Source organism: Hyposmocoma kahamanoa, unplaced genomic scaffold, assembly GCF_003589595.1.
Source record: "Hyposmocoma kahamanoa isolate Upper Pololo Valley unplaced genomic scaffold, ASM358959v1 114, whole genome shotgun sequence".
Classification (NCBI taxonomy): domain Eukaryota; kingdom Metazoa; phylum Arthropoda; class Insecta; order Lepidoptera; family Cosmopterigidae; genus Hyposmocoma; species Hyposmocoma kahamanoa.
Window position 1 is genome coordinate 2,710,787 of NW_020653383.1, and position 26,077 is coordinate 2,736,863.

Here is a 26,077-nt window from a genome sequence, read left to right on the forward strand (position 1 = left end):
TCAAATTGTGTGGGATCCACCGAGAGCACAGCTTTTTCACACACACAATGTTTGTGTAGTATTTAACTCATGTCTATGCCTAAAGATGCCCGAATCTCATGGTATGCCACATGCCTGTCTGTTTTGATCATAAGGTGCACAGCATCGATGTTTTTGTTATTCACAGCAGTGGACGGGCGACCATCACGAAATTCGTCACTGAGATTCACACGACCGCGTTTGAATTCTGCAAACCAGCTATAAATAGTCGTCTTACATGGTACTTCATCGCCAAAAGCAGTTTGAAGCCGAGTGAAGTTCCGATGAGCTGTTAAATTATACTTAAAGTCGTAGAAAATCATACTATGAAAATTTTTACGAGTTAAATCCATGGTGACGTAGACAACCAATTTTTAAAATGACGCCACAATGTAAAATCAAGTGACAGTCAGCGTGGCGGATTATAGCCTAAAACCATCGCCAAAGAGGAGACCCGTGCCCGTATAAATAGGTTGATGATGATGTACGAAACATTATTTTATAAGAAATATATCATGGCGTCAGTTTTCGTAGAGTAGCTAGTTTTTCACCATCTATGTCATGTGTGTGTGGGAGTTGATGGATCGCAATCGCAACACGGGTATCATAATCATCAGCTAAAATATGTGTTTAGTCATAAATTTTGTTTGTTTTAAGCCAAAACGATGAAAGCCAGGTTTACAACTTTTTGAGAGAATTGACTTTTAAGATTGATCGAATGTCTCTTTAACTGGCGGCATAAATTCTCTTATTTAAATATTTTTTGCCATCTACGAGTATTAGCGACTTTTACTGGTGCAATTAGCAATATTTTATAGTGACACTTCACATGGCTAATTGTGGTCGGTTTCGCGATGCAAATTCAAAGAGGTCAAATAGGCAAATACACATGTAAACCGTCCAGAATGTGGCCATATTTACATAGGTAGATGGATAAACAGTTTATTCACTGATATAATACAAATACAGATTAAGCATAAAGAAAAAACTAAACATGATTGTCATAGCAGTGAAACGGCGCTGACTCAGCATATGCCAAAGTTTCCAAAGGCGCTGGTTTTCAGTCAGGACCAACGAGAGGGAATAAATTATTTGGAAGCAAAAATATAACGACTGTGAGTAAAGTTATACATTGACAATAATACATACATACATACATACATAGTAAAGTGTAAATAGTGCATCTAAAATAACCTGTTTGACATGTAAGTTAAAATTTACATTAAAAGTATTTTAATTGAAAAATCATATTACAAATTTGAGACTACGTGTTAGATAAAGATGTATGGGATGACGACATGAGTTTAGATTCCACACGAATAAGATTCAAAGTGCATTCCATAGTAGTTAAGTTTATTTGAAAAGAGCAATCAATAATAACCCACCAATAACGCACACACTCATAGGGCCATGGACACAAATAGACAACCACAAATTACACCCAAACTCACAAGATAAATAAATGTAGGCCATTGTGGGACTATGTATTTACCTAAAGAAAACTGTAATGTTTTTATATATATTAAATAAATAAATAATAATAATAAATATTGTTCTCGACCCGGGATACATACCCGGGACCTCTGCGTGCAGACCAGCATGGTAACCGTTCGGTCCCGGAAGCAGTTTCCCTAGAGTTTCTTGCTCGTTCTTCTCAGGGTAGTCAGCATAGTGTAAAATGATAAAATTTTACCTTAAACGATTATTTGACTTTGATTTAAAGTAATTTATAGTTGTTGTTGTATGTGTGTATTGTTCCTTAGTGGCATATAGGTTTTTTTTTAAACGACTGACGACGATACGCCTGTCCATAAGAGTTGCAGTGCCACTCAGAGCTTTAAACCGCAAAGATTTGAGGGGCATTATGGGCATAACCACTGCGCCCATATAATTTTTGTTGCTGCTGTTGCGCTCACAAACCCAAATTGTCGATGTAGACCACGTGATGGCGGGATGACTTGGACTATTTTTTAAAGGACTGGCCAGATGTTGCCTAAGATCGAGAGCAATGGTAAAATAAGGGGGACGCCTTTGCCCAGCAGCGGGACAAAAAGGAATTTAAAAAAATCGGAATTTTATTTGTGTTATTAGTAATATCTTTTTTTTTATATACATGACAGGCAAATGACTCCACTCCACCTGATGTTAAGTGGAAAGTGGTATCCAAACGTAAAGTATCTTAAAGTAACTGTAGTTGTACTGCAAAAATAACTAAAAAATCCTACAGTTCCTTAGTTGTATGTAGGCTTTTTTATAATACCAAATGACGGCCGGACGAGCTAGTCGTGTGGCTGGTGGTAAGCGACACACCTGTCCATAACTTTGATCTGATCTGAGGGACACTGCCACTGCGCCCGTCAGCCTGAGGTATTATAATAAGCTGACAAGTCCCATGTGCCTGTAATTTCACCAGACCCTTGCCCTTCAAAACCGGAGCGCAGCAGTGATGCTCTAATGACGGCTTGGCGGCAGACAAAAGATAATTGTGACCTGATAAATGATACTTATAATCGAATAAAACATGTGCGTAATATACGAGTAGAGAATATTTTGTACTCGTGTGGCGAAAAGAAGTAATTACGAGAATAGAAATAAATTATTTAATATAAAGCTTTTTTGTGTGGAATGTATTTGTTAATTTTGAAAACACACTCACAAACACACACCCACTACATGATACCAATGTAAGCATAGTAGTTTATAGTTGGTAGCATTACTTTGGGTAATTAATTAAAATATTTATTACATTTGTAATGCACACAGATCAACACAATCTAGGGATATTTTAGTTTGCCATGTATTGAAAAGAGTTCCACAAAAAATTCTTGAAACGTTCACAGAAAAATGTGCAGTATTTTATACTCTGATAGAAAATTAAATAAAAGTCCTTACAAATAAAAAAATGGTAAAAATAAAAAGAGTCTCTTTGTACTACAATAAGAACTTCTGTTTATTATGATTAAAGGAAAAAAACAAAATGAAATGAACTTGTTACAAAATTAAAATAAATAACCTGTAAAGGCACATCGGATTTTTATAACGCATCTGCAACGATCGTGTATACTTAGAATGAGGATATTATCTCTTTGGGTAAAGTCCTAGGGTTCAACGAAGATGCATGAAAAGTTCACCAGATTTTCTGGAAACTTTCACGTCAATTTATTTTAGAAATTATATTTTAAATGGACAGTATGGGGAAATCTAGAGTACGGGCAAAGATACAAGGAAACTGTCTCAGGAACCATTTTTTTGTGAAAACAATTTTGGCATAGTCAACTTTTTGGTCAAGCATGAGTTGTCCATAAAAATGAATAAAATTGATCAAATTTTTTTTAGTACTGATCGACTCATTTTTATCTAAGGATTATTTCATTGTATGGGACCAAAAAATCGGAACAGCACAAGTTGGTCAAATTGCATAAAAAAATTTTTTTCGTACAAAATGAATAAAATTGTCAACCTTACACGAGTCGTCCGGCCGAAAAAAATATGCCGTATGCATATTATGCTCTAAAAGCCGTCTGGTTAGGTATTTTCACAAACATATAATTTAAAAAATGTATAATATTAATAAAATACAATGTTTGGCCTTATTAAACAGTATCTAGATTTTAAGACCCGCATAAGAAATAAACTTCTGATATAAATAAGAAGTTTAAATAGTTTTCAACTTTACACATGGGTATGTACAAAATGACATTTAGTATCTTTACATCTGAAGTATATACGTATTTTTTATAAAAATACGGCCTTGGGATTTGTTAAACTAAAGGTTATTCACCATTCATATAGTCTATAACTTCTTATTATCAACGAGTTTCTCTTAATAAGACTATTACTTTACATATAAAAATATTTTAAATAAAGATGCACCTTAAATACCTCCTGTACTATTGTAATTACAGAATAATAATAATAATAATAATAACGCACACACTCAACATAGCCCCGCACTAGGGAAACCCTGTGTTACGGGTGCCATGGACACACACATAGACAACCACAAATTACACCCAAACTCACGAGAGAAATAAATGTAGGCCATACAAATATTTCTCCCGGCCCGGGAATCGAACCTGGGACCTCTACGTGGCAGTCCGGCATGGTAACCGTTCGGCCACAGAGGCAGTTAAAGAATAATAGAAAAGGTACTTTTATAATAGACTGATGTGGCGTCGTGGACAGCAACATGGGAAAAATCAAAGAGACTAGTAACATTAAAAGCAGTAAAATAATTGGAATGGGGACAAGGAGAAATCGTAGAGAATTATCTGAGACTGTTTACAGTCGCCGCAGACGGACTGGCGGGCGCCGGGACGCTGGGCGCACAACTGTAAGATACTGGCTCGTAAGTTTTACTATTGATCCTGAAATAGGTTTTATTAAAACTGTGGCCAAGTATGATCACAGGTAGACAAATAAAAACTGTCGCGATTATCAATAAAAAATTGGACATAGTAATTTAATTATACTTCGTTTTGAATTACAAAAACTAAACAAACAAGTGATAGTAGGTAAATCAGTTTCTTCACACAACCACAGTAAAGAAAATCATCGTGAATTGATGACAAATGACTTTCACTAATTATACTATAAAATGTTATTGTTTTATAAAAGGTTATCATTCAACGTTTGGTAGTAAAATTTTTCGTCGTCTAGGACAGGCTGGCATTTAATAAGCCAGCTACTGTCAATACCATAAACCATTTCAGATTTGAATTTTTCTTCAAGCATTTAATTTTCTAACATTTTTTCGCGGGACGTCTTAAGAGAATTATATATAAAGTACACGCAAAATTAATTCAAGAGAAAAGACGCCATTTTGGAAAGTCCTCAACGTTTGTAACCTTTGTGTTTTAAGTTTTTTGTACTGCAAGTCTTTCATAAAGGTTATTTGTAAATACAGAAAATTTACATTTCATTTTTAATGACTGCTGCAAATAAAAAAAAAACGTAATAATTAAGGTAATAAATATGACGAATGTTATTAAATTGTTTTTGTTACAAAATTACACAATGAAATCCTGGTAAAAGATCCAAATATTCCTTCTGTTTCCTTAACTAAATGAAAACGAGTATTGGAACATTAAAAGTGATTACTTATATCCTTTTATCATGAAAAATGCTAGCAGTTTCTTCTCAACAACAAAACAAAGCAATCTTTCTATGTTTTCAAGACAACAAAATCTTACCCAGCTACTTCACATATTTTGTTACTAAGGCTCTGTCAGAAGCCTTGACTGCATGTTTGCAGTTAATACCTGAAGTCGACGATTAATGACGTCTAATGAAACTTCTCTCTACTGATTTATTTTTCACACTGAGGTCCTGAACTAGGCGCGTGGCGATAACTGCCTGCAGGTCAGTCGACTGCATGCAGTCGGTTTCGTCTGCGTGGAGTTTTATTATACAGACTTCGCGCATGCAGTTCGTTTAGTAGCGGTCTTTGGTAGCAATGTAATATTCGAGATAAATTTCTGCCCCCTGGATGGGCGTACGAAGCTCAAAAGTGGAACAGCACAAGCCACAACCAAACACATCAAAACGATCGAAGCAAGGAGCATCCTTCAGTTCTTTAACACTGTTAGCCTTGGCTCCGAATTGTAATTAATGGTGATAATGGTCGGTGTAATGATAGGCTGCATAGGTCCTGAATATAAAACTTTTGTCTCGTGTACTGTGTGTGCAACTATATGACAATTCAGGAAGCAAACAAAGGTACCTAACATTTTGTAGTAAATGAATTAATTTGCTTGCAACATATTTTCGGAGGCAGTTACACACATAGTGCTGTTCGCGAATAGGCCGGCGCCGCAATGTCTCCGGCGGCAATCGATCGTGACGCACTCACCAACGACGCACCGGCGCCGGTGCTGTCCACCCCACTTTGATCTCATCTATGAGCCTTATTGCCATAGACACAGAATACCTAGTAGTGCAATGTCCTCAAGACAATGTCATGTTATGTGTTTGGAGACGTATTCGCTGAGGTGCAGGTTAGAATCTACAAAGTACTCGATTTTTAAACTGCATATTGGAATGTTAAAAGACGTTAGGTACAATGAAAAATGTTTTGTACAGTGATTAACTGAGAAAATATTGAGAAATCTGAAACTACACCAGATACAGGGAAGCTATTTAAAGTTTCATAAGTCTTTAATAAGTTAATAATTTCAATTTAGTAAAATTTTTGGTCAAGTGTGAATGTTGTACTTATCGGATGTAAACCAACCTGGATAGTAGAAGTTGGTGAAATTTAACGTACATATATACGTTTTTTTCTTATGGTTGAATTTAGTTTACTACATACTTGTAGTGTATACATATACCTGGTCACTTTTCTTAACTCATTAATGGCTAATTTTCAGGTTAGTTTTCCTACCTAATTTCTGTGGCAATTTTTATTATGTATTCGAATAAATTATCATGATATCGAATGTTAAATAATATTTCACGATAATATTCTAGAATTTTTAAATAAAAACATTTGCCACAGGAAATTAGATAGATGAAACTAACCTGAATAGTAACTAATATAGGGTTTTATGGTGTGTTAGGTCTATTTCCTTTTTACTTTAAATTTCAAGTAAGAATAGTATGCCACGTTGACTGCATTATCCGTGTCTGGTGATTATATCTTATCTTTGCAGCGAATTACCCGAGGCGAGCTCGGGCAATGTAATGGCCGATTGTAATTCTTACTCCGACCATTCATTGATTACCACTAATTACAAGTCGGAGCCCAGGCTAACAGTGTTAAAGAACTGGAGGATTGTTTGATTCCTGTTCCACATGGTACATGGGACTCGTCAGCCTATGTCTCGTCTTGTCTTGACTTGTTCGTCTCGTCACTTGGTATCATAAAAAAAATACTTCCCATATTTTGTAGAAATTCTAAATGGTTGAAAATTTTCCAAATTCATTGTATAGTAAGTCTATGTGATTTATCGGTACTAAAAATAATTTTGTTGAATTTGATCAATCAATTTGAACATTTGCCGGAGTATAGATATCTAAGTACATATAGGTTGTTTGGCTAAACTTTGGCAATGTATTATTCACGCGGGACAATAAGATTTTGTTCTAGAGATTGATATGGTAGGGTGTACCAATTTTATAATAAATACTTAATTGTGAAATCCATTTTGAATTCGTTAAAAGAGAGCTTTGCAAAGCTTTCATCATAGATGGAAAAGAGGATGCCTACATTTAGTGAGTTAGGAATTAAAAACATTGTAATAATTATGAAAAAGTTGATTTATTATTATTATAAATTATAGATAATTATTATAATACAGTTTACAATAATTACAAGCGATCACCAAACAGGGTGAAAGAAAATGGCGTATTAAATTATCTAGCATTGTGCATGGAGAGTCGCGCGTTTCTGTAATATGTATCGAGCGGGCGGCACCGGCGCAGCGGCGATTGTTATCTGACTGTCCCTCGGCGGCGGCGCCGGCGCGGCCCGCCTGGGTTCGACTCTCTGCGCACACGCATATAGTTATTCGATTGTAGGATATAGTCTTTCGAACGTGAGGAACAAAGTATTACACAAGTCGAAAATATTATTTATAATCGATTCGGATTAAATCGGATTCGAGAGCGGCAGAAGCACGGGAGAGCGGGGCGGGGCGGAGGCGCGGCGCGGGCGGCAGCTATGTACAGGGCGCCGCTAAGGGCAGTCGCACTCCTCGACCACCATCTCGGGCAGGTCACGCTTGATGATGTTGGCGTCGGCGCCGAAGTAGATGAGCGACAGTGCAGAGAAGCGCACGGGCGCGCAGCACGCCGCGCGCTCTAGCCGCGCCGCCTCCACCACCTGCGCGTGGTAGTTTTGGAAGGGCGCGCACGCACCGCGGCAGTAATTTGCGTAGTAACCCTCCGGCGCTACAATCCAGTCGTCCCAGCCCAGCGCGCGGAAGCTCACGTAGAAAGTCTGGCGGCAGCAGCTGCCTCGCGATGCGGCGTCGCAATCTAACGACCGGCGCCGACGCTGCGGTGGCGGCGCTAGTCGGAGGCGCAGTAATGGCCGTGCCGCCTGACCGCCACCTAACCGCAGACGTACGCGGCCTAGGCAACCGCTGCAGTCCAACAGCAGTCGCAGCGGCCCCCTAGCTCCGCCCGCGGTCCAGCGCCTCGCCGCCGCAGTCACGTCCAGGCGCTGCCAACCACGACTGGGGTCACGCCGTGCTGCGCCAGCCAGCGCACCCACGCTGTTGTTGCCCTCCACCGTGAACGCCCACAGCGTGTAGCGTAGGTGGCGCGCGCGCGGCGCCGTCTCGGCGCGCACCATTAGCTCGGCGCTGGCCACGGATAGACCCTCGCTTTGGTCGGCCTCTTGGCCGAGTCTAAACTCGATCAGTCGTTGACCGTTTAACGTATCACCTGCAAGTACACACCCATTCGTAAAGTCCGCTTTCGCTCCCAGGTAGAAAAAAACCTAGACCGAACTGCCTACGTATGCGAAATGACCCATCTTGACGAAGAAAATTTGGTGTCGTGATAGGAATTCAATTTAAACACATGGACGTAGGATAGAGTGCGCGTGGTGGTCGTCCGTGGCTGCAGACTACGCGCCGCCGGTCGTCGCGCCCGCAAGTTCTCATGTGCTTATGAGGGTGTGCCGAATCGACGTCGCGATAGCCGCGCGCACAATCGCTTCATCATTGAAGCCCACTATTCAAATTTTTTTGTGTTTGGTTTTAAAAAGAATTCAAAAGCATTCCAATCACTATCACCAAATGAATATATTGCAAATAAAAAATAAAAAAAATTAACGACTAGTCCTTTCTGTATTGTACAGGCAGGTACTCCGGAGATTGCGTGCTCTTCAGTATTTGGCTAGTGAAGGTCGTAATTCGTTTCCCTCAATTCGCTTCTTGGAGTACTGAAACAAAAGAACTACTTAATTTTTTTACATTTCATGACATTTGTTAGGTTTTATAATTAAGTACCGGAAGGTAGTTACATAAACGAAGCAAGTGGAAAGATAAAGTTGATTATCGCGTTTCCGAGTCAGCGACGAGGATCAAAGCGTATCGACACACGTTTTGAACTTGCGCTTCATAGTATTTAATCGAATAAATAGAACCCGCACAATAGACTCGATCGGTTGACACCATTGACACTGCAATGAATTGTGTAAAGATTTTTTGGTTCTAATTTGATTTCAGAGACCATAATGAATACAGTTTAGTCGACAAAAGAAACCGCAATGCAGACTTGCGAGTAGAACAGTGGACAAGATGAGGAGAGTCTACAATTTGAAATAAAATGTTTCGATATTTCGGATTGAAATAAGATAACACTGCACGAAGGGTGCAAAATTGTCGTGTGCTACAAATAAGACAATAATATACATATTAATTAAAATTGCTGAATATCATAATGGTGTAGGCGTAGTATAAGTAAGGCATGTACCATAGTTCTCTACAATGGTCCCACGTATTTTGACATTCAAATTACTCTAAGTGTTTGGTGACGCTTCTCTGAGACTTAAGAATTTATATCAGAAGCTTAAATCGTATAAATTCTTAGTAGAACGTCCATGGGGCTTAGGTATCAATAATTCAAGGTGGTTCGAGCGGCCAGTTATCGTGGGCCATGCAGCGTGTGTGCAACTTAATAGAATTATCGATTATTTGCAAGTAGTTTCGTAACACTTGTTTAGACCTATGAAAGTAAGTAATTGGAGCATACGGCTGGGTTTTACAATACAGCACAACACTCATACTACACAAAAACAAAAACCAAAAGAAGAGAGGAAACTATTTTGAGTGCGTAGATAGTCTTAGCAACTAAGTCAAGTTATAACTACTTTTGAAATTTCATAAATGAAGATTTGTGGTGTACACCGCACAATATACTATAACGTAATAGGTACTTCGGAATTATAAAGCATTCAAAAACAATTATACAATTAACCTATTCAAATATCACTTATTGGGGAAGAGATTTTTTTAAAACATTTGAAATGGTTGGGCGGTACCTACAGCTATGCTAATAATTTAAGTGCGACCGTGTTATGTAAAACAACTGACCTGGCCTCGGCTCGGCAACCGCTACCTCTTTGCCCTTTATTTATTGGACGCCTGAAGAAATCAGATTAAAGCGACCGACATGAAAGTGAATCTTACAAGGCAATTTTCTTGAAATATATGTTTATAAATAATATGAGTGCATTTTTGACATACATGGATATTTTGTGTGACAATATTTAGGTTTAAGAAGTTAAAGTGGCAAAATAAACAATAAACTATTGAGCACGTATAATTGAATGTTACTAGCAGTAGAGCTCCTTGTGAAAGAGTTCGTCCAGGATAGTACTGCCACCTTATCTATTTTTTTTGTGTGAAGTTGCTTCAGCTGTACCAAGTACAAGTCCGGTCGTGCATGGAGTACTGCAGCCACCTTTGGGATGGCTCTGCTACATACCAAGTGGCCACTTTAGATTCAATTGACAACCTTGCCAAGAGGCTTATAGGTGACTCGGAATTAATGGAAGCGAAGCTGCAGAGCCTTGAACACCGCCGTCAATTTGCCTGCTTATCGGTACTTTACAGAATATATCACGGAGAGTGTGCGATGGAATTACACAATTTTATTCCGTCTTACCATTTCCATCACCGGGGGACTAGCCGTAGGCTTGGGTTCCACCCCTATGTTGTGGATATTCCAAAGATTCGCACGAAGCGTTATGCTTCCACATTTATATGGCGAACTATGGAGAGGAATTCGCTGCCTGCAGACTTGTTCCCTGAACGGCATAACTTGGACCTTTACAAGGCGAGAGTGAATAGGCATTATTTAGGTGTGTATGCTCCATCGTCGACCTCATCTTCACTTTCTATCAGGTGAGATGGAAGTCAAGTGCGCACTAATAATTTATATAAAAAAGGGTGCTGGTGAAATTACAGGCACACAGGACTTGTCAACTTATGTCTCAGGGTGACAGCGCAATGGCAGTGCCCCTCAGATCTTTGCGATTTAAAGCTCTGAGTGGCATTGCAACTGATGGACAGGCGTGTAGCTTACCATCAGGCGTATGACTTGTTCGTCCCGTCACTTAATATTATTAAAAAAACTGAATAGTTACGAACGTTGTTTTTTTAAGGTTTCTGATCAGTCTATTTTAACTTTAAACATATGTAACAATTCCTAAGTAAGGCATTCCTGACGAGCGACTTGCGTGTCCCAGGTCGTCAACCGACAAATATGCCTATTTGTCCGGTGTCATACAAGCCACAAGGCCTTGTCCAAAACTTCTTTTGTAACTGTTCTTTTAACATTATACTCAATGAAGAATAAGAAAAAGTGAAGAAGATATCTCAGGATGGAATAATTTAGAAGGAAATTTATGCGTTATACTAAAAATACGACCCAGTTTGGAGTCAACTATCTCAATATTACAAAATTGAGTAAAATATTTAAGCAGTCTCTGCTAAATACCACGACAATAATGTAGAGTAAATCAGTGTCGAAAATTGCGACTTTAAACAGGTACATTAAGTCCTTTTTAACCGACTTCCGAAAAAGGAGGAGGTTCTCAAATCGACTGTATGTTTTTTTTGTATGTATGTTACGCGATAACTCCGGTATTTGTAAACCGATTTTGATGATTATTTTTTGATGGACCTCCATAGTGGTCCCATTTAATTTTCAAGAAAATCTCTAAAGGTGGCTGTCCACGCATGAAGATTCATTTTTATAAATAGCGCCTAAATGTTATTATAAGGAGCAATTATTTTAATGGTTGATTTTGCTATTCTTCAATTTAAGGTGTTTTACTTTCTCAATATACTTTAAGTAGTAAAAAACGATTTTTATTTTATTATATGTGGTGAACTAAGGGATGAATCCGGGTTTGCGCACTTTCTGGTAACCGATTTCAATACAACTTAGCAAATAGATGTAATTCCACGTACTTTTGAGGTCGGTTTTTTTAGTACTCTGCACTGAGATTATTACAATACAAAAAATCATACAGAAGTTAACATGTAATTAAAAAATGATCCGTTTTGCTTTAACTCACACCTATAACACCTCACACCTCACAAAAACAACAACTCACACACCTGTCTGTTGTATTTAACTTATCAATATTAATCATCCAAAAATTGTTTTATTTAAGTCGCCCAATAATACCCAAAACCCAAAACTTTCCCATTCTAACAGAAAAAGAAACACCCTATGCCAAGGCCGAAATATACGTTATTTAGTTAAGTAAGTAAATTCATATTTGACTAGTTCCATCGTACTGCGTATTCTTGGCATGTGCAATTCGGTTGCTAGGAAAGTCTTTCAGAATTGACGCAGGTAAGAAATTGAACGGTTAATTGAGTAATGTAAGATAGTATAATGGATGGATCGCAATGGTGTTTAGAACTGCGGGAGTTTTCAGAAATGAGAAGTGAATTGTAATAGTGCAAGTTAATTAAAATCAAAATTACTTGCTTTGATAATCTGCATATTAAAAAAAGAAAATAGAACTTAATAATAAAACGAACTTTTTCCATTGTACTAAATGATAATCCCTCTTCCAAAAGTTACTAACCACAGTCTACTCAAGCATTACCGTCCCATCTCAATTCTTCCTTTTCTTTCTAAAGTCTTAGAGGCTGTCGTTCACAAGCAATTGTCTGTTCATGTTTACTCAACCAATATCATTTCTCAATTTCAATCAGGTTTTCGAACATGTACTTCTACTGCCTTGCTGAAGATTGTTGAGGAGGGGCATAGACTATACTTACTGTGCTGGTCCTAATTGACTTCTCTAATGCCTTCAACGTTGCCATCTTAGACCACTTAAACATCTCATCAACGGCAGCTGAACGGTTGTTTTCTTATCTCCGTGATCGCTCACAAGCGATTCGTATTGATCGCTCGTTCTCTGATTGGTGTAAACTCACTTCTTGGGTACCTCAAGGCGGAATTCTCAGTCCTCTCTTGTTTTCTATTTTCATAAATCTGATTACATCCAGTGTAATCAGATTACATCAAATGTTCTTACCACCTGTACGCCGACGACTTGCAGCTTAATACCGAGGTTAATGTCTGTTAATGTTTCGTCTTGTGATATATCGTGCGTACCACCAATAATGTTTGAGAACGTAGTGATTCCTCTGTCAAATCACGTAAAGAACTTGGGGCTTATTATTGACACTGGCCTTACGTGTGATCCCTAGGTGTCTGATGTTTGTCGTAGGGTTACAGACACACTAAGAGCTCTATACAGGTTTAAGAACTTTCTTCCCAGTACAACCAAAGCTCTTCTTGTTCAAGCTCTAGTGTTGCCTGCGATTGATTATGCTGACTTGTGTTATAGTAACATCTCTCAAGTCTCTTTGAACAGATTAGATCGTGTTCTTAAAAACTGCATTAGGTTTATTTTTGGTCTGCGGAAGTATGACCACATCTCTGCTTTTCGTCGTCAACTAAATTGGCTTCCCATCCGTGAACGCAGATCCTTAAGAATCTTAAAAACTCTTTTCTCCATCTTGATCGACCCGGCTGCACCTGATCATATTAAATGTTCATTTCAATAATAAACCGCTCGGCCAGGATGCGTATTTCGATCTTCCCGTAGTCTTAAGCTCTCTATTCTTTCTCATCGCACTGATTTCTTGTCTAATTCTTTTATCCTTCATGCAATCCGTCTTTGGAACGCGCTCCCGCTCCATATAAGACAAGCTCAGACCAAATTATCTTGCAAGCGCATGTTGCGCAAGCATCTGTTTGACAATTGTCAAAATCAAGACTCTGTATAGTGTTGCTTTGATTCAAATTCAAATTCAAATTCAAAATAATCTTTATTTCATAGGTAAGCATTATTACACTTGAAATAGTCACAATATTAAACTCTACCGCTCATTCGTAAGGCAGATTCCCCTGAGAAGAATGAGCAAGAAACTCTAGGGGTTGCTCTTTGTAAATAACATTTACAATATTTTTTATTTTATTTGAAACATCAGAGATCGAGACTACCTCCATGAGCTAAACGGGTTACTACCACGGATTTTTGTCATCCAAGCACGCAGAAGTTGTATAATAACCTTTAGTATAAAGTTTTTGTTTCACTATAGTTTTAAACCTTGTGAAAGGCAAATTTTGTATATCAACCGGAATATTGTTATAGAAGCGTATACATTGCCCCTTAAATGATTTTTTGACTTTGTGAAGACGACTATCAAGAAAAGCTAGTTTATTTCTATTCCTCGTATTAATGTTATGTCTGTCACTATTTTAAATAAAGATTATTAATTATTACTATTCCTTTTAACATAAATTACATTTTCATAAATGTACTGTGAGGCTAGTGTAAGAATGTTAATTTCCTTAAACTTATCTCTCAAAGATACTTTGGGGCCCAGATTGTAAATTGCCCTAACTGCACGTTTCTGCAGGACAAAGATTCTATTGATATCGGCGGCATTACCCCAAAGCAAATTTTATTTGGGTACATATATTGTTTATTATTATAATATATATATATGTAAGTTTATTATGTATGTATAATAAGTATGTTTATATTATGTTATTTATATCCTACCATACAAATTTTCGATTAGCTTTCTAGTATATTGTTCTTCTTGTTTAAGTGTAACACCAACCTATTGTGTTTTTTTTCCGTTTGGGCCAAAATGGTTGACTGGCAGAGAATGCCTTATGGTATTAACTCGGCCATTTGTGCTTCAGTGTGTTGTACAATAAAGTTTAAATAAATAAATAAATAAATGACGGGACGAACAAATCGTGAGCTTTAAATCGCAAAGATCTAATGGCATTGTCACTGCATCCGTCACTCTGAGACATAAGTTGACAAGTCTCATGTGCCTGTAATTTCATCAGCACCCTTTGCCCTTTACCCAACCGAAACGCAGTAATTCTACCAAAACTCGTAACGATTAAACTAAAATACCAATAATAATAAAAAAAAGAACAGTTCAACACGATAATAGCCTTATTAAATTATAGTTAATTTGCGTTCTTTATTTTCAACTGCGTCAAAAATGACGAGAATAAAGAATATTTATATATATAGAACAATGGCATCAAACGTAAAAACCGTAGCAGTGCCCTCAGATCTTTGCGATTCAAAGCACTAAGTGGTACTACAACTGTTATGGACAGGCGTGTCGCTTACCCCCAGGGGCATAACCTACGTACGTTTGTAGGTACGACCTGCCACTTGGTATCATAAAGAAAATTGTCTTTGCAGTTATATATTTACATACAAGAATGTATCGTCAGTAGTTTGTAGAGATGAAACGGATAGTGATTTGGCCGGATAACGGATATTCGGTGAGCACCGAGGTCGGATAGCCGGATATTCGGCCGCCGGATATCTGACCCACTGATGTCGCGGCCGGTTTACAGCGCGCATCGCCGTGATTGATTGATTAGTGAGTGATTGCACATTTCCATTGACGATTTGAATTCTTGTGGTCGGTTGGTTTTTATAAAAACGATTAATTGATTCAACAATACAAACAAATACATAACAGAAAAATGTAACCAGTGAAATTTATCGCAAATTTGGCAATATTTTAATATCAGTGCTGTTTGTTTGTCGTGCCGAATGGAAATTTCCCGAGGTGAAGAAGGACAAAAAGCAATTACATCATTCTTTGGCTATATGAACATTTCTAGTTGTTGTAAGTATAAGCCTAGCATTTGATACTCCCGTTATTATTTTATTTCAAATTAATTTCATTACTTTGTTTGTGAGCGAATTAATTCTACGCCTTGATATTAGATTTGCCAAAAAAAAATTATTGTGGGTACACATTGTATTTGAAAACAGTTCAAATCGATAGTGATCGCGATCCTTTCATTTGGTGATCTGGTAGGACAATAACAAGTAGTACTTAAATTTAGCTATCGTCTGAAGCTGGTCTTCTTTATGAAAATAAATAGAAACCTTGTACCGCTTAATGCAGAAAAAACTGGTCTTCATCCACCATAATTTGCCTGTATTGAAATTTGAATAATAAATTTACAGATAGCGTTATCTAACTTTCACAGTTCATTCAGCTACAAGTAATAAACAGATTGTCAACGATCCTGTAGTTTCTTTTTATCCTATTACTATCATATTTAAACAATAAATAAATTTATTTGACGTACTGATTATGAATTTTCTCAGTTTTAAATATCCGGTATACGGCCGGATATTGATATACTATTCGGTATCCGGCCGAATAGTAAAACTAGATCGGTTAGGTCGGGTATCCGTTTCATTTCTAGTTGACTGATATCTACAGTATTTAATTATTGTAAAATGCAAGAAATAGCACAACCGTGGACGCAGGCGCCGCGGCTGTGGACTACGCTACATAACCGACAAAGCTCATAGAATTAGTATGTTGAAGTTGTAATTTGTAAAGAAAATAGCGGTGGAGCTCCTTGTGAAATAATTCGTCCAGGGAAGTATTGCCACCTTACCTATTTCTGTCACCAAGCGGTAATGTGACCATTACTGTTTTCCAGTTTTGAAGGGTATAACAATGCTGGTGATGGCAACTTATTTCAGGGTGAAGGGTGCGCTGGCAGTGCCCCTCAAATCTTTGCAATTTAAAATTCTGAGTGTCACTGCAACTGTCATAGACAGGCGTACTACTACTTCGTACCGTTACTTGATATAATATTTAAAAAAAATCTCACCTCGCGTAAAAGTATTGGAAGTCACAGTGTAGCATGACCCGCAATTAGTTGAAAGTACAACCTGGTGTTATGGTACGAAAGTAGATGTTGTAGGTGCCAAACAGTCTAGCTTGAAAGTCAGTCTGGAATTTGAAATTCTACATTTTCAAAACCTATTCGTAGAAGTGAAACAAGGTTCGATTAGGCAGGGTCCTCTGTGGTGGTAAGGCTTAGTCAGGTTCATCAGTGGAATTTATCAAGTTGATAATGATATTCTTCAGTAAAAGACTAAGAAATATATTCCAGAAAGTAGGCAGCAGATATTGCCTTATGTATGTTGGTAGCACCTAGTACATAACCAGAAATAGAGAAGAAATAAGGGCCATCCATCACTGGCAACTCATTAGGCAAATTTGCCTTATATCACTTTTAAATATCAATTCTCGTTTCCACTGAAATCACAAATTAGAAAGCTGAAATAGTACAAGGCCAACAACTGACATATGTACGTCTGTATATATATTCCAAAAATATTCTGTATTAATTGTAATAAAGATAATATCTCTAACTATGAGGGGCTGTTCCATTCGATGGTCTGGAAAAAACCCCAAAACATCTAATTACAAAAGAAACGGAATCACATTTCGTCGGTAATTAAATATGTAATTTTTCAATATTCGTCCATTATAGCAAAGCTCAAGTAAAACTTATCCATTTGAAGTGAACAATTGATGACACCCGTCAATTGTTTCGAATTCGAGCTGGCCAATCGGAGCGCAGTTGTCCCCGTAATGATATGGCAGAATAGTTTTCAAACAAAATTAAATGACATTTCGTCTCTATTTCAGGTTATATACTCGACGGTTGGTAGATACAAGTAACGTAGAGCTCACATTTAACGTTCACGTGAGGAAAAGTGCTAGTTTTAAATTAACATATTAGAATTTAAATTTATGCCATTCTTACTTTCAGTCAATTCCTGAGTAAAATTATAGTGTTTTTCAAGTTTGCGTGACTGAAATAAGCTCTTGTTTTTAGAGTGACTATTTAGTGCTTCAAGTGCTTGAAATTTTTAAGCCAAGTTGCGTTGGTTTGGTTTTAAGATACTTCTATTGTAGTTACAGTACGTTTTGTCATGAATCTAAATTTGAAAATACAACAAATTATAACTAGATTGTTTTGTGGCTTTGCAATCAACTTTTTATTCAAGAATGAAAAGTTGATTGCAAAGCCACAAAACAAAAACGAAACAAAACCTTTAAGTAAAAAAACAAGAAAGTAAACTTTTGACTTTTAAAACATGATGAAATACTTTCATAGATTTTTCATAGATGGCGCTACGGCTAAAACGCCGTTGATAATCAAATACAAAGATCTGCAACAAGCACATAGAAAAATTTGTAAGGTCCGCTAGTTCGTTCCGTAGCTTAGTTGGCACGGTTTGCTAGAAGACGTCGGTTCGAATCCGGCCGGATAGAAGGAATTTTTTCTAAGTGTTCGTTTTTTGTATTAATAATTATAACAAACTAGTGGAGTAATTTCAAAAAAATAATTGAAAATCAATTCAATACAAATTTAAGAAAGTAAACATTAAAGAAAATGAGAATACTCCATACAATTTCATAATAATGTCGTATCTGTGTCGTACGAGTAACCATCTCATTCGGCATTTGGGCACTGCCGAGATGGTTACGTTGGTTGTAAACGGATTAACAGGAATGAGTAACAGTAGCGTGTGACGCATAAATAAAATAAAATCGACTACGTAACCACGTCTTATTAATATAGATTTTAAGGTTTTCGTGGTTATTCACTAAATTATTATCATTAATTTCAGTTTTTTTTACCACGGCATGATTTCTTTATATTTTCCGGATACTTCGAAATGAAACTGATATGAATAAAATGGAAATAAAAAGACTACGCCTTTTTACCTTTAAGATCGCTTTACTTTCCACTCTTCTACACTCTGCCGTCCCCTTCGCTCCTCTGATACTCTCATACTTAAACATCTCATTCCTCTAACTTTTGTAACTTTCCAGCTCATTTAACGTTTCTGCGATCAGATTGTGGAAGTCTCTCCTTGATTCAATTCGACGACACCCTTCTCTTGATTCCTTCAAACAACGTGTCAAGGATCACTCCCTTAACTCCTAAGTTTTGTCTTTCATCTACTATCCTTACATTTATTTCCTATATTTATACTTCATTTTTCTTTTTCCTTCAAAAGTATATACGTATTTAATATTATTACTTATTTTTTATTATATTAATATTATTTGTATGTATATGTGTATCTAGGTACGTATATATTTGTATTATTACTTATTTAGTATATTTATGATGATATTCTTTGATTGCACCCTATTGCATATCCTAAACGTTTATGCTAAGGTTGCCTGGAATCAAATGCTACATAGCAATAAGGCCGCCTTTTGCACATTAAAGTACTACTACTATTACACTTAACCTATTGTATTGTATTTTAACAGTAATTTTATGTGAAATAACAGTTATTTGTTATGCAAGGCTGCAAAGTTGTTGTTTGACGTGAGTGCTTGTACCGAAACCTGAACAAGTGAAGGTAGCTAAGATTCAAAAATAGGTTCCTGGGCGCAGCGAGCTTCAAGCCACGAGACGCAAAACAACTTTTCACACACAATTTTTCACCTCACTATAGCGAGCACACTGGTAAATGAAAGAAAAACAGTTGTACTATAAAACATTGGTTTATTTAATTAAAAGGAAAAGTTTGTCTTCGGATGCATTCTGAATTCACGCTCATCAATTTTTGCTCTTGCTTGTACTTTTATTTTGTGTGATTAAATGATTATTGAAATTATTTCAGAAGTTACGTGCACCGCAGTCCATCGCCAGGTTCGAATTTTAAAAGCATTTTCTACACTAGCGTGCAAAAAACGCTTTTCCGCGCAGATTTCTAATGAGAAAGAAAGCCTTTCTGAGCTAGTGAGGTGAAAATAGTATTTCATTCATTCTTTCATTTCATTTCAAAAGATAAAAAATACATAAAAATTCTACCGTGTTAAGAAACTTGTTATTAATATGAAATATTTATGTTTTATTGAGTCTCTATTTTTCTCATTATTTTCTCGCATTAACTTCTATTTTAGAGATTCTAAGTAATTATGTATTCTGTTATAGCGGATAATTTAAAGATTATAAATTTTCTTTGAGTCAAACAAGAAACGTCCTAGATCGCTTGTAAGTGTCTGTCAAAGCGTCATAACTGCTACATTTAACTGCCTCCGTAGCCGAACTGTTACCATGCCGGACTGCGACGCAGAGGTCCCAGGTTCGATTCCCGGGCCGGGAGAAATATTTGTATGGCCTACATTTATTCCTCTCGTGAGTTTGGGTGTAATTTGTGGTTGCCTATGTGTGTGTCCAAGGCACCCGCGACACTGGGTTTCCCTAGTGTGGGGCTATGTTGAGTGTGTCCGTTATTATTATTATTATTTATAATACCGTAATTAAGGAAATTAACTAATGAACGGTAATAATAAGATTCTACAACTTGCTGGCTTTATCTTTAAACACAATAAGTACTCTTAACTTCTCTGCCAAACAATGCAGTCAAAACGTGTTCTATGCCTAATGAGGCTAAATTTTCTGTTCACCTCTTGTACTTCTATTATACTAAAACTGTAGCAGTATAACAAGATATCTAATTACCATCATGTTAGCCTTATAATCTTATTATTTAACACCCGTCGAGGAAGTGTCAGGTTCTCACGAGTATTTTAGTTTAGAGTTCCTCATGAAACAGTAAAACCACAAAACGATGTTAAATATTCGAATGCGGTGCATATTTTATAAATTAACAATATGTTTTTAAAATTTATAACATGACATGACATGGGAAATATCCAACTAGTATTCTGCTAGATGACTTTGTTCATTAGCTACAGAACAGAATACCTAGTGGTCGGGTAACTGGATGCTTGTTTACCTACAAATCGGTTGCTTCCAAAAATCCGCGCTTATATTATAAAAAATCCCGCGACACCGAGATAAGCAAAATTAATAACGTTTAAAATGTTATTTGAAATTTTATGCAACATTTGAATTTATTCTTATCATATAAAGAAAGTGGAAAATGTAAAATTTCCGACAACAAAAAATATTTATTTAAGATTTATTTACGATTAATAGAGAAACGATATTTTACGAAACGTTTCCACATGTCGAAATCGACGTCGATTCAAGAGAAAAAAAATTAAATTATTAATAAAACGTTCAAATATCCTACCACTAACTTATGACATCGCATTTTTTATACGTAATATGCGAGTAAATAAATAAATGAACCTTTCAGAACTAGAACCCTACAAAATCCTATTGGACATATCCACTTATATATCTACTAAGAGTATTTTGTCAAGTATATGCGAATAAGTACTGCTTAGTAGCCACTTAGCTAAACATGTGGGATTTCTTTTGTATATGAATTAGAAGGTGCGGGAAATTGTGAATTCGTTTCGTTTGTCAAAAGTAACTAACTGTTATACAGCTGAGTATCGTCAAGTCAGCAATTTGTAATTATACTTGTATATATGTTTGTTGAGCTGGTTTAGTGAACTATATTTTTGTTTAAATGAAAATCGTGATTTCAAGCCTTCTAAATAGTAATATAATAATATGCTTCGATAATGGTTAATGTATTAAATTGCAGATTCACTGGGGTTGCCAAGTCGCAATTAATGTTTATTTTTGTACCAAACCCTCCTAAAACTTGACATATATGGTGTGGTAAATAGAAATTATGAAACAATTATAATCTTTAAAGAAAAAAGTTAATAACTAAACTCTCACCTCAGATATTCAAGTAGGAAAATTTCCATTTTGATGGTTGCGTAAAAAGTTTGCCATAGTCGGACTGCGTGGAACCATCTCGACGCCTGGCGTTAGACTGGCAAGTGTCGGGAAAACCCTGTCTTATATACCCATGGGTTGTCTGGGGGCGGTGATTCAGACGTTCTGAATTCGAATTTTGCCGTATTTCCATTGAGCTCGCGCCTATACGGTGTGCAGGTAATAAAAGGAGTAGACAGTCATTTTGAGAATTGCTTGAGCCATTGAAATTGCTGCACCAAAGGTTCTATTTTTAGATGTGCTGACACGTACGTAGTATATAATGACATTGTTACTACTATGAACAAAAAATTGATTGATTTTTTTTGCTTTAGTATTGATTGACATTTATCTCTAAATGTTGGTTTGTAAAATTTGTTCAAATAACGATTATAGTAAAATTTCCAATTTTTAAACGACTTCAAGAAAAAATAGAAGGTTTTTCAAGTCGACTGTATTTTTTTTATGTGTATGTTACGTGATTACAATTTTATGAACCGATTTAGACACACAGCCACCGAAACAATGAATTTGTTGCAAACCAAATTTCCCGATCGCATTATTTCACGAAATTCAGCCGTTAAGTGGCCAGCTCGATCATGTGATTTAACACCGCTGAAATATTTTTAAGGGGTTAATGTTAAAGACAGAGTCTATACCAAGGAGTCAATCGAATCGATTGCAGCCTTAAAACTCAGAATTCGTGAAGTGATTAACGTAATAGACCCACTATTTTGTCAAAAAGTGATTATAAACTGTGATGAAAGAATCGACATCTGTATTTGTGGTCGTGGTGGATATTTATTAGATATAATTTTTCATTCATAATTGTCAAATCCTACTTTTTTAATACAATAAAAATTTGAATCATTGTTATCTAAATGTATTGTTTTATATTCATTTGCAAAACAAAGTTCTTCTTGATAAACCCTATACATGAGCTAGAACAAAAAATTACCTAATTTTTTTTTAATCGACTTTAAAAAAAGGAGGAGATTCTCAGTTCGACTGTATGTTTTTTTTGTATGTATGTTACGCGATAACTCCGGTATTTGTGAACCGATTTTCATGATTCTTTTTGTTGGAAAGAGGGTACCTCCATAGTGGTCTCATTTAGTTTTGAAGAAAATCATCCACCTCTAAGGGTGGGTGGCTGTTCACGCATGAAGATTCATTTTTATAAATAGCGCCTAAATGTTACAATAAGGAGCAATTATTTTAATGGTTGATTTTGCTATTCTCCAATTCAAGGCGTTTTTCTCTGAATATTCTTTGAGTAGTGAGACCCAATTTTTATTATCTCTTGTGTCAAGTCCCCTATAGTGGCGAACTAGGGGATAAATCCGGATTTGCGCACTTTCCGGGAGCCGATTTCAATAAAACTTGGTAATTATATGTAATTCCATGTACTTTTGAGTTCGGCTTAATTAGTACTCTGTACTAGAGATGGATGATTTTCTTCCAAATTAAATGGGACCACTATGGAGGTACCCTATTTCCAACAAAAAAGAATCAGGAAAATCGGTTCATAAATACCGGAGTTATCGCGTAACATACATACAAAAAAAACATATAGTCGAATTGTGAACCTCCTCCTTTTTTGAAGTCTGTTAATAAACATTTAAAATACTATTATTTTTAGTAATAGTTCCAATTTCTTTTGTTTATAATTTTTATTTTTATTTTTCTAAAAGAAAGCACGTTATGCTGTGCGATGACTGTAGCCACTGTAGACTGTAGAAAGGGATTGCAGTAGGTAGGTTATATTTAAGTACCAATGTAAATAATTTTGTTCTGGAAAATTAATGAAAAAAAATATATATATCACATATAGACGGCCTCTGTGGTCCTGTGGCGGTTTTTATGGTGTCGCCATCTTTGAGCTTGGAAACTAACTTTTCTATATTGTTTCGGGTCTGGGTGTTTGTGGTACCGTCGTTGTTTCCGATTTCCATAACACAAGTGCTTTAGTTACTTACCTTGTGATCAAAGCATTACGTTGCTTTGATCACAAGTACGTTGTTACATACGATGTCCAATATTAATTTATATATCACTCATTTTTTTATCGTACAAAATGACGGGACGAACAAGTCGTGTGTGTGGTTGTAACGACACTCCTGTCCATAACAGTTGCAGTGCAGAGCTTCAAATCGCAAAGATCTGAGGGGCACTGCCACTGCACCTGTCACCCTGAGACATAAGTTGACAAGTTCTTTATGCCTTTAATTTCACCAGCACTTTTTCCCTTCAAAACCAGAACGCTATAATACTCACATTACTGCTTGGCGGCAGAAATAGGTAAGGTGGCGCGAAACATGGAAATGTAGTTATTTGTTTTGCAGTCCGTTTCAAGGCAAGAGACGCAAAACAGCTTTGCTGCCGAGCGAAGATGAAAGAAAGACAGTTAAACTATAGCTAGCTCACATATTACGACAAAAATAAGTAAGGTGGCAGAACTTCCCTGGGCGAACTCTTTTATAGGGGAGATTAATTGTTGTTATTATTATTATTCTTCTCCTTGCTATTTCATCGCTAGTTGGATACAACAACAACATACCCATTTAACTTTCGAGTCTGTTGCTATGAACAATGGTGTAGTACTTCATCCGAATAATATAGCGTTTAGTTTTTTTTTAACCACGGGTACAAACCTCTCCTTCCGAAGTTTCGCGTGTCTGCAGTCTTACCTTGAATGGTGACTTGCAGAATTCTCTACGTTTCATTTTTCATACTGACCTTCAATTAACTAAATTTAGTTTTGCGTTTTTGCAGGTTTTATTTTCGTTTCTTCAAACTGTCTGTTCAAATTTTCTTTTCAATTCAGTTCTTTTGAAATGTTTTTGATTATGATTAATAAAACATTCTCTCTTGATTTTATTTATATTGTGATATTAATTTATTTTTTGCACAATTATTGCACTAGTTTGTTTTGTTTGTTCATTGACTTACTTGTTGTAATATTTGCAAAACCGTCACCAGTGCTTAGATACCGATTTTCGTCGACCTTCACAACAACGTCAAAAGGTTTTATAGTACGACCTAGGTCCATGCAAACTGGGCAGACACCTAGTTTGGGATGCGACCAGTGTGGTGGCTTTTCTACATTTTCACTCAAGCATGTGTGGCGCGGGCTCCATCGTCAAAAGAGCAAAGAGCAAAAAACGCTTGAACACGTGCTAAAGCTCTGTGCTTTTTTCCGGAGTTTTCAGTTCATCTAGATGCTGCTTAAGTAAGTTTAGCGGTCCAAAAAAGAAACGTTGCCAGCCTCTAGCAATGAATGTTTTACCTTGAAGTAAAAGTTTTGTAGTAATATATATTTTTTATATTTATAGAATATTTAGTACATAATTTTTCCTTTATTTATTCTGTGTCAATACTCATTATTTTACTGTTTGTATATATTTTACTAAAAATATTACATGTTTTCTTTCACTTTGTAAGTAAATAAACTGTAAATATTGAAAGTTAGCAAACAAAAATACATATTTATGTTTTTTGTAAAAAAAAATGGTAAAAGCAAATGCATATTTATAAAGTACTTTACGTAAGTAGTAAATAAGGCGCGTGTAACAAACAGCTGATGGTACCAATTTGACAATTCGGAAAATAACATTTTGACTCACCATACATAATTTGTAATTTGTATGACGACAAGTGTAACGGGGAATGTATGAATTGACTTTTATTGCCAATTCCCAGACACCTTAATTATAAAAGTTGTTGCTTTGGACCTCTGTCCTAGTATTCTAAAAAATATTAATAGCGCACTCACACACACGATCACAGCCACACAGGCCCGGACTAGGGAAAAAGTTCAATTTATTATTATTAACTTAATAAAAATTCGTTCAATAAAACAATTTGTAAAACTTAATGTAGCGTAAATTGGAATGTTTTCTTTGTAAAATTAAAAATAAGGTTTTTAATTAATACCTATTGTAACTATAGTGAAAAAATAAGGTGGTTTGCATTAATATTAACGTTGGTTTGTTTGAAAAAACAAATATGCGCGATTTAAATCCGGAAAAATAGTTTCATTTCCTATGTGTGACAGTCGCGAAAACCTAAGAACTCGATATGAATTGGAAGAGACAAAAATAAATTGTTTGTGGTTAGTGTGAAAAAATAAATAATGGCGATTTAGATACCAAAAATATTTTCATTTTAACGTGTAATAATCGCGAAAACCTAAGATCTCAATGTTTTATTTGTCCACAAATATGTACTAAATAATCATGATAGGCTATCATTATTGCTAATATAAACATAATACACATAACATATTTGCCTAAGAAATGCACCGACTAAGAAACCCCAGGGCTGGCAACTATTAGGAAAGTTACCAGTGTTTTAGGTTACCCGACACGGTGAACTAATTTCATCCATTTAATATAACCCTAACCTAGTATTTAGGCTTTCAATGCATGTATGAGTAGATATGAGATATTATACTACAGTCTTGTTTGACCTTCATGCGTAGGATAGGTTGAAATGTCCTAAATATAACCTAGACATATTGATGTCAGCTTAGTCTTAACTG

General features: G+C 36.2%; 1 protein-coding gene across 3 annotated transcripts; it reads right to left on the bottom strand.

The window, feature by feature from the left end:
- Nucleotides 1-7,320: 7,320 nt before the first annotated feature.
- LOC113239663 (inhibin beta chain) lies at nucleotides 7,321-21,592 on the bottom strand. Of its 3 annotated transcripts, XM_026476741.1 has the most exons (3): nucleotides 21,496-21,589; nucleotides 8,800-8,908; nucleotides 7,321-8,406 (listed from the first exon to the last, which is right to left on the bottom strand). In XM_026476741.1, the coding sequence occupies exon 3, from the start codon at nucleotides 8,312-8,314 to the stop codon at nucleotides 7,694-7,696; it is 621 nt and encodes a 206-aa protein (XP_026332526.1). In that variant the 5' UTR covers nucleotides 8,315-8,406; nucleotides 8,800-8,908; nucleotides 21,496-21,589; the 3' UTR covers nucleotides 7,321-7,693. The 3 variants fall into 3 exon arrangements, 2 of the variants coding, with proteins under 2 accessions (XP_026332526.1, XP_026332525.1); XM_026476740.1 differs by having other exon boundaries at nucleotides 7,321-8,908; XR_003311204.1 differs by lacking the exons at nucleotides 7,321-8,406; nucleotides 8,800-8,908 and adding an exon at nucleotides 16,635-16,805 and having other exon boundaries at nucleotides 21,496-21,592.
- Between the last annotated feature and the right edge of the window lie 4,485 nt (nucleotides 21,593-26,077).

Excerpts from the sequence above, each read along its gene's own strand:
- LOC113239663 (XM_026476741.1), bottom strand. The coding sequence starts at position 8,314 with ATGGTGCGCGCCGAGACGGCGCCGCGCGCGCGCCACCTACGCTACACG.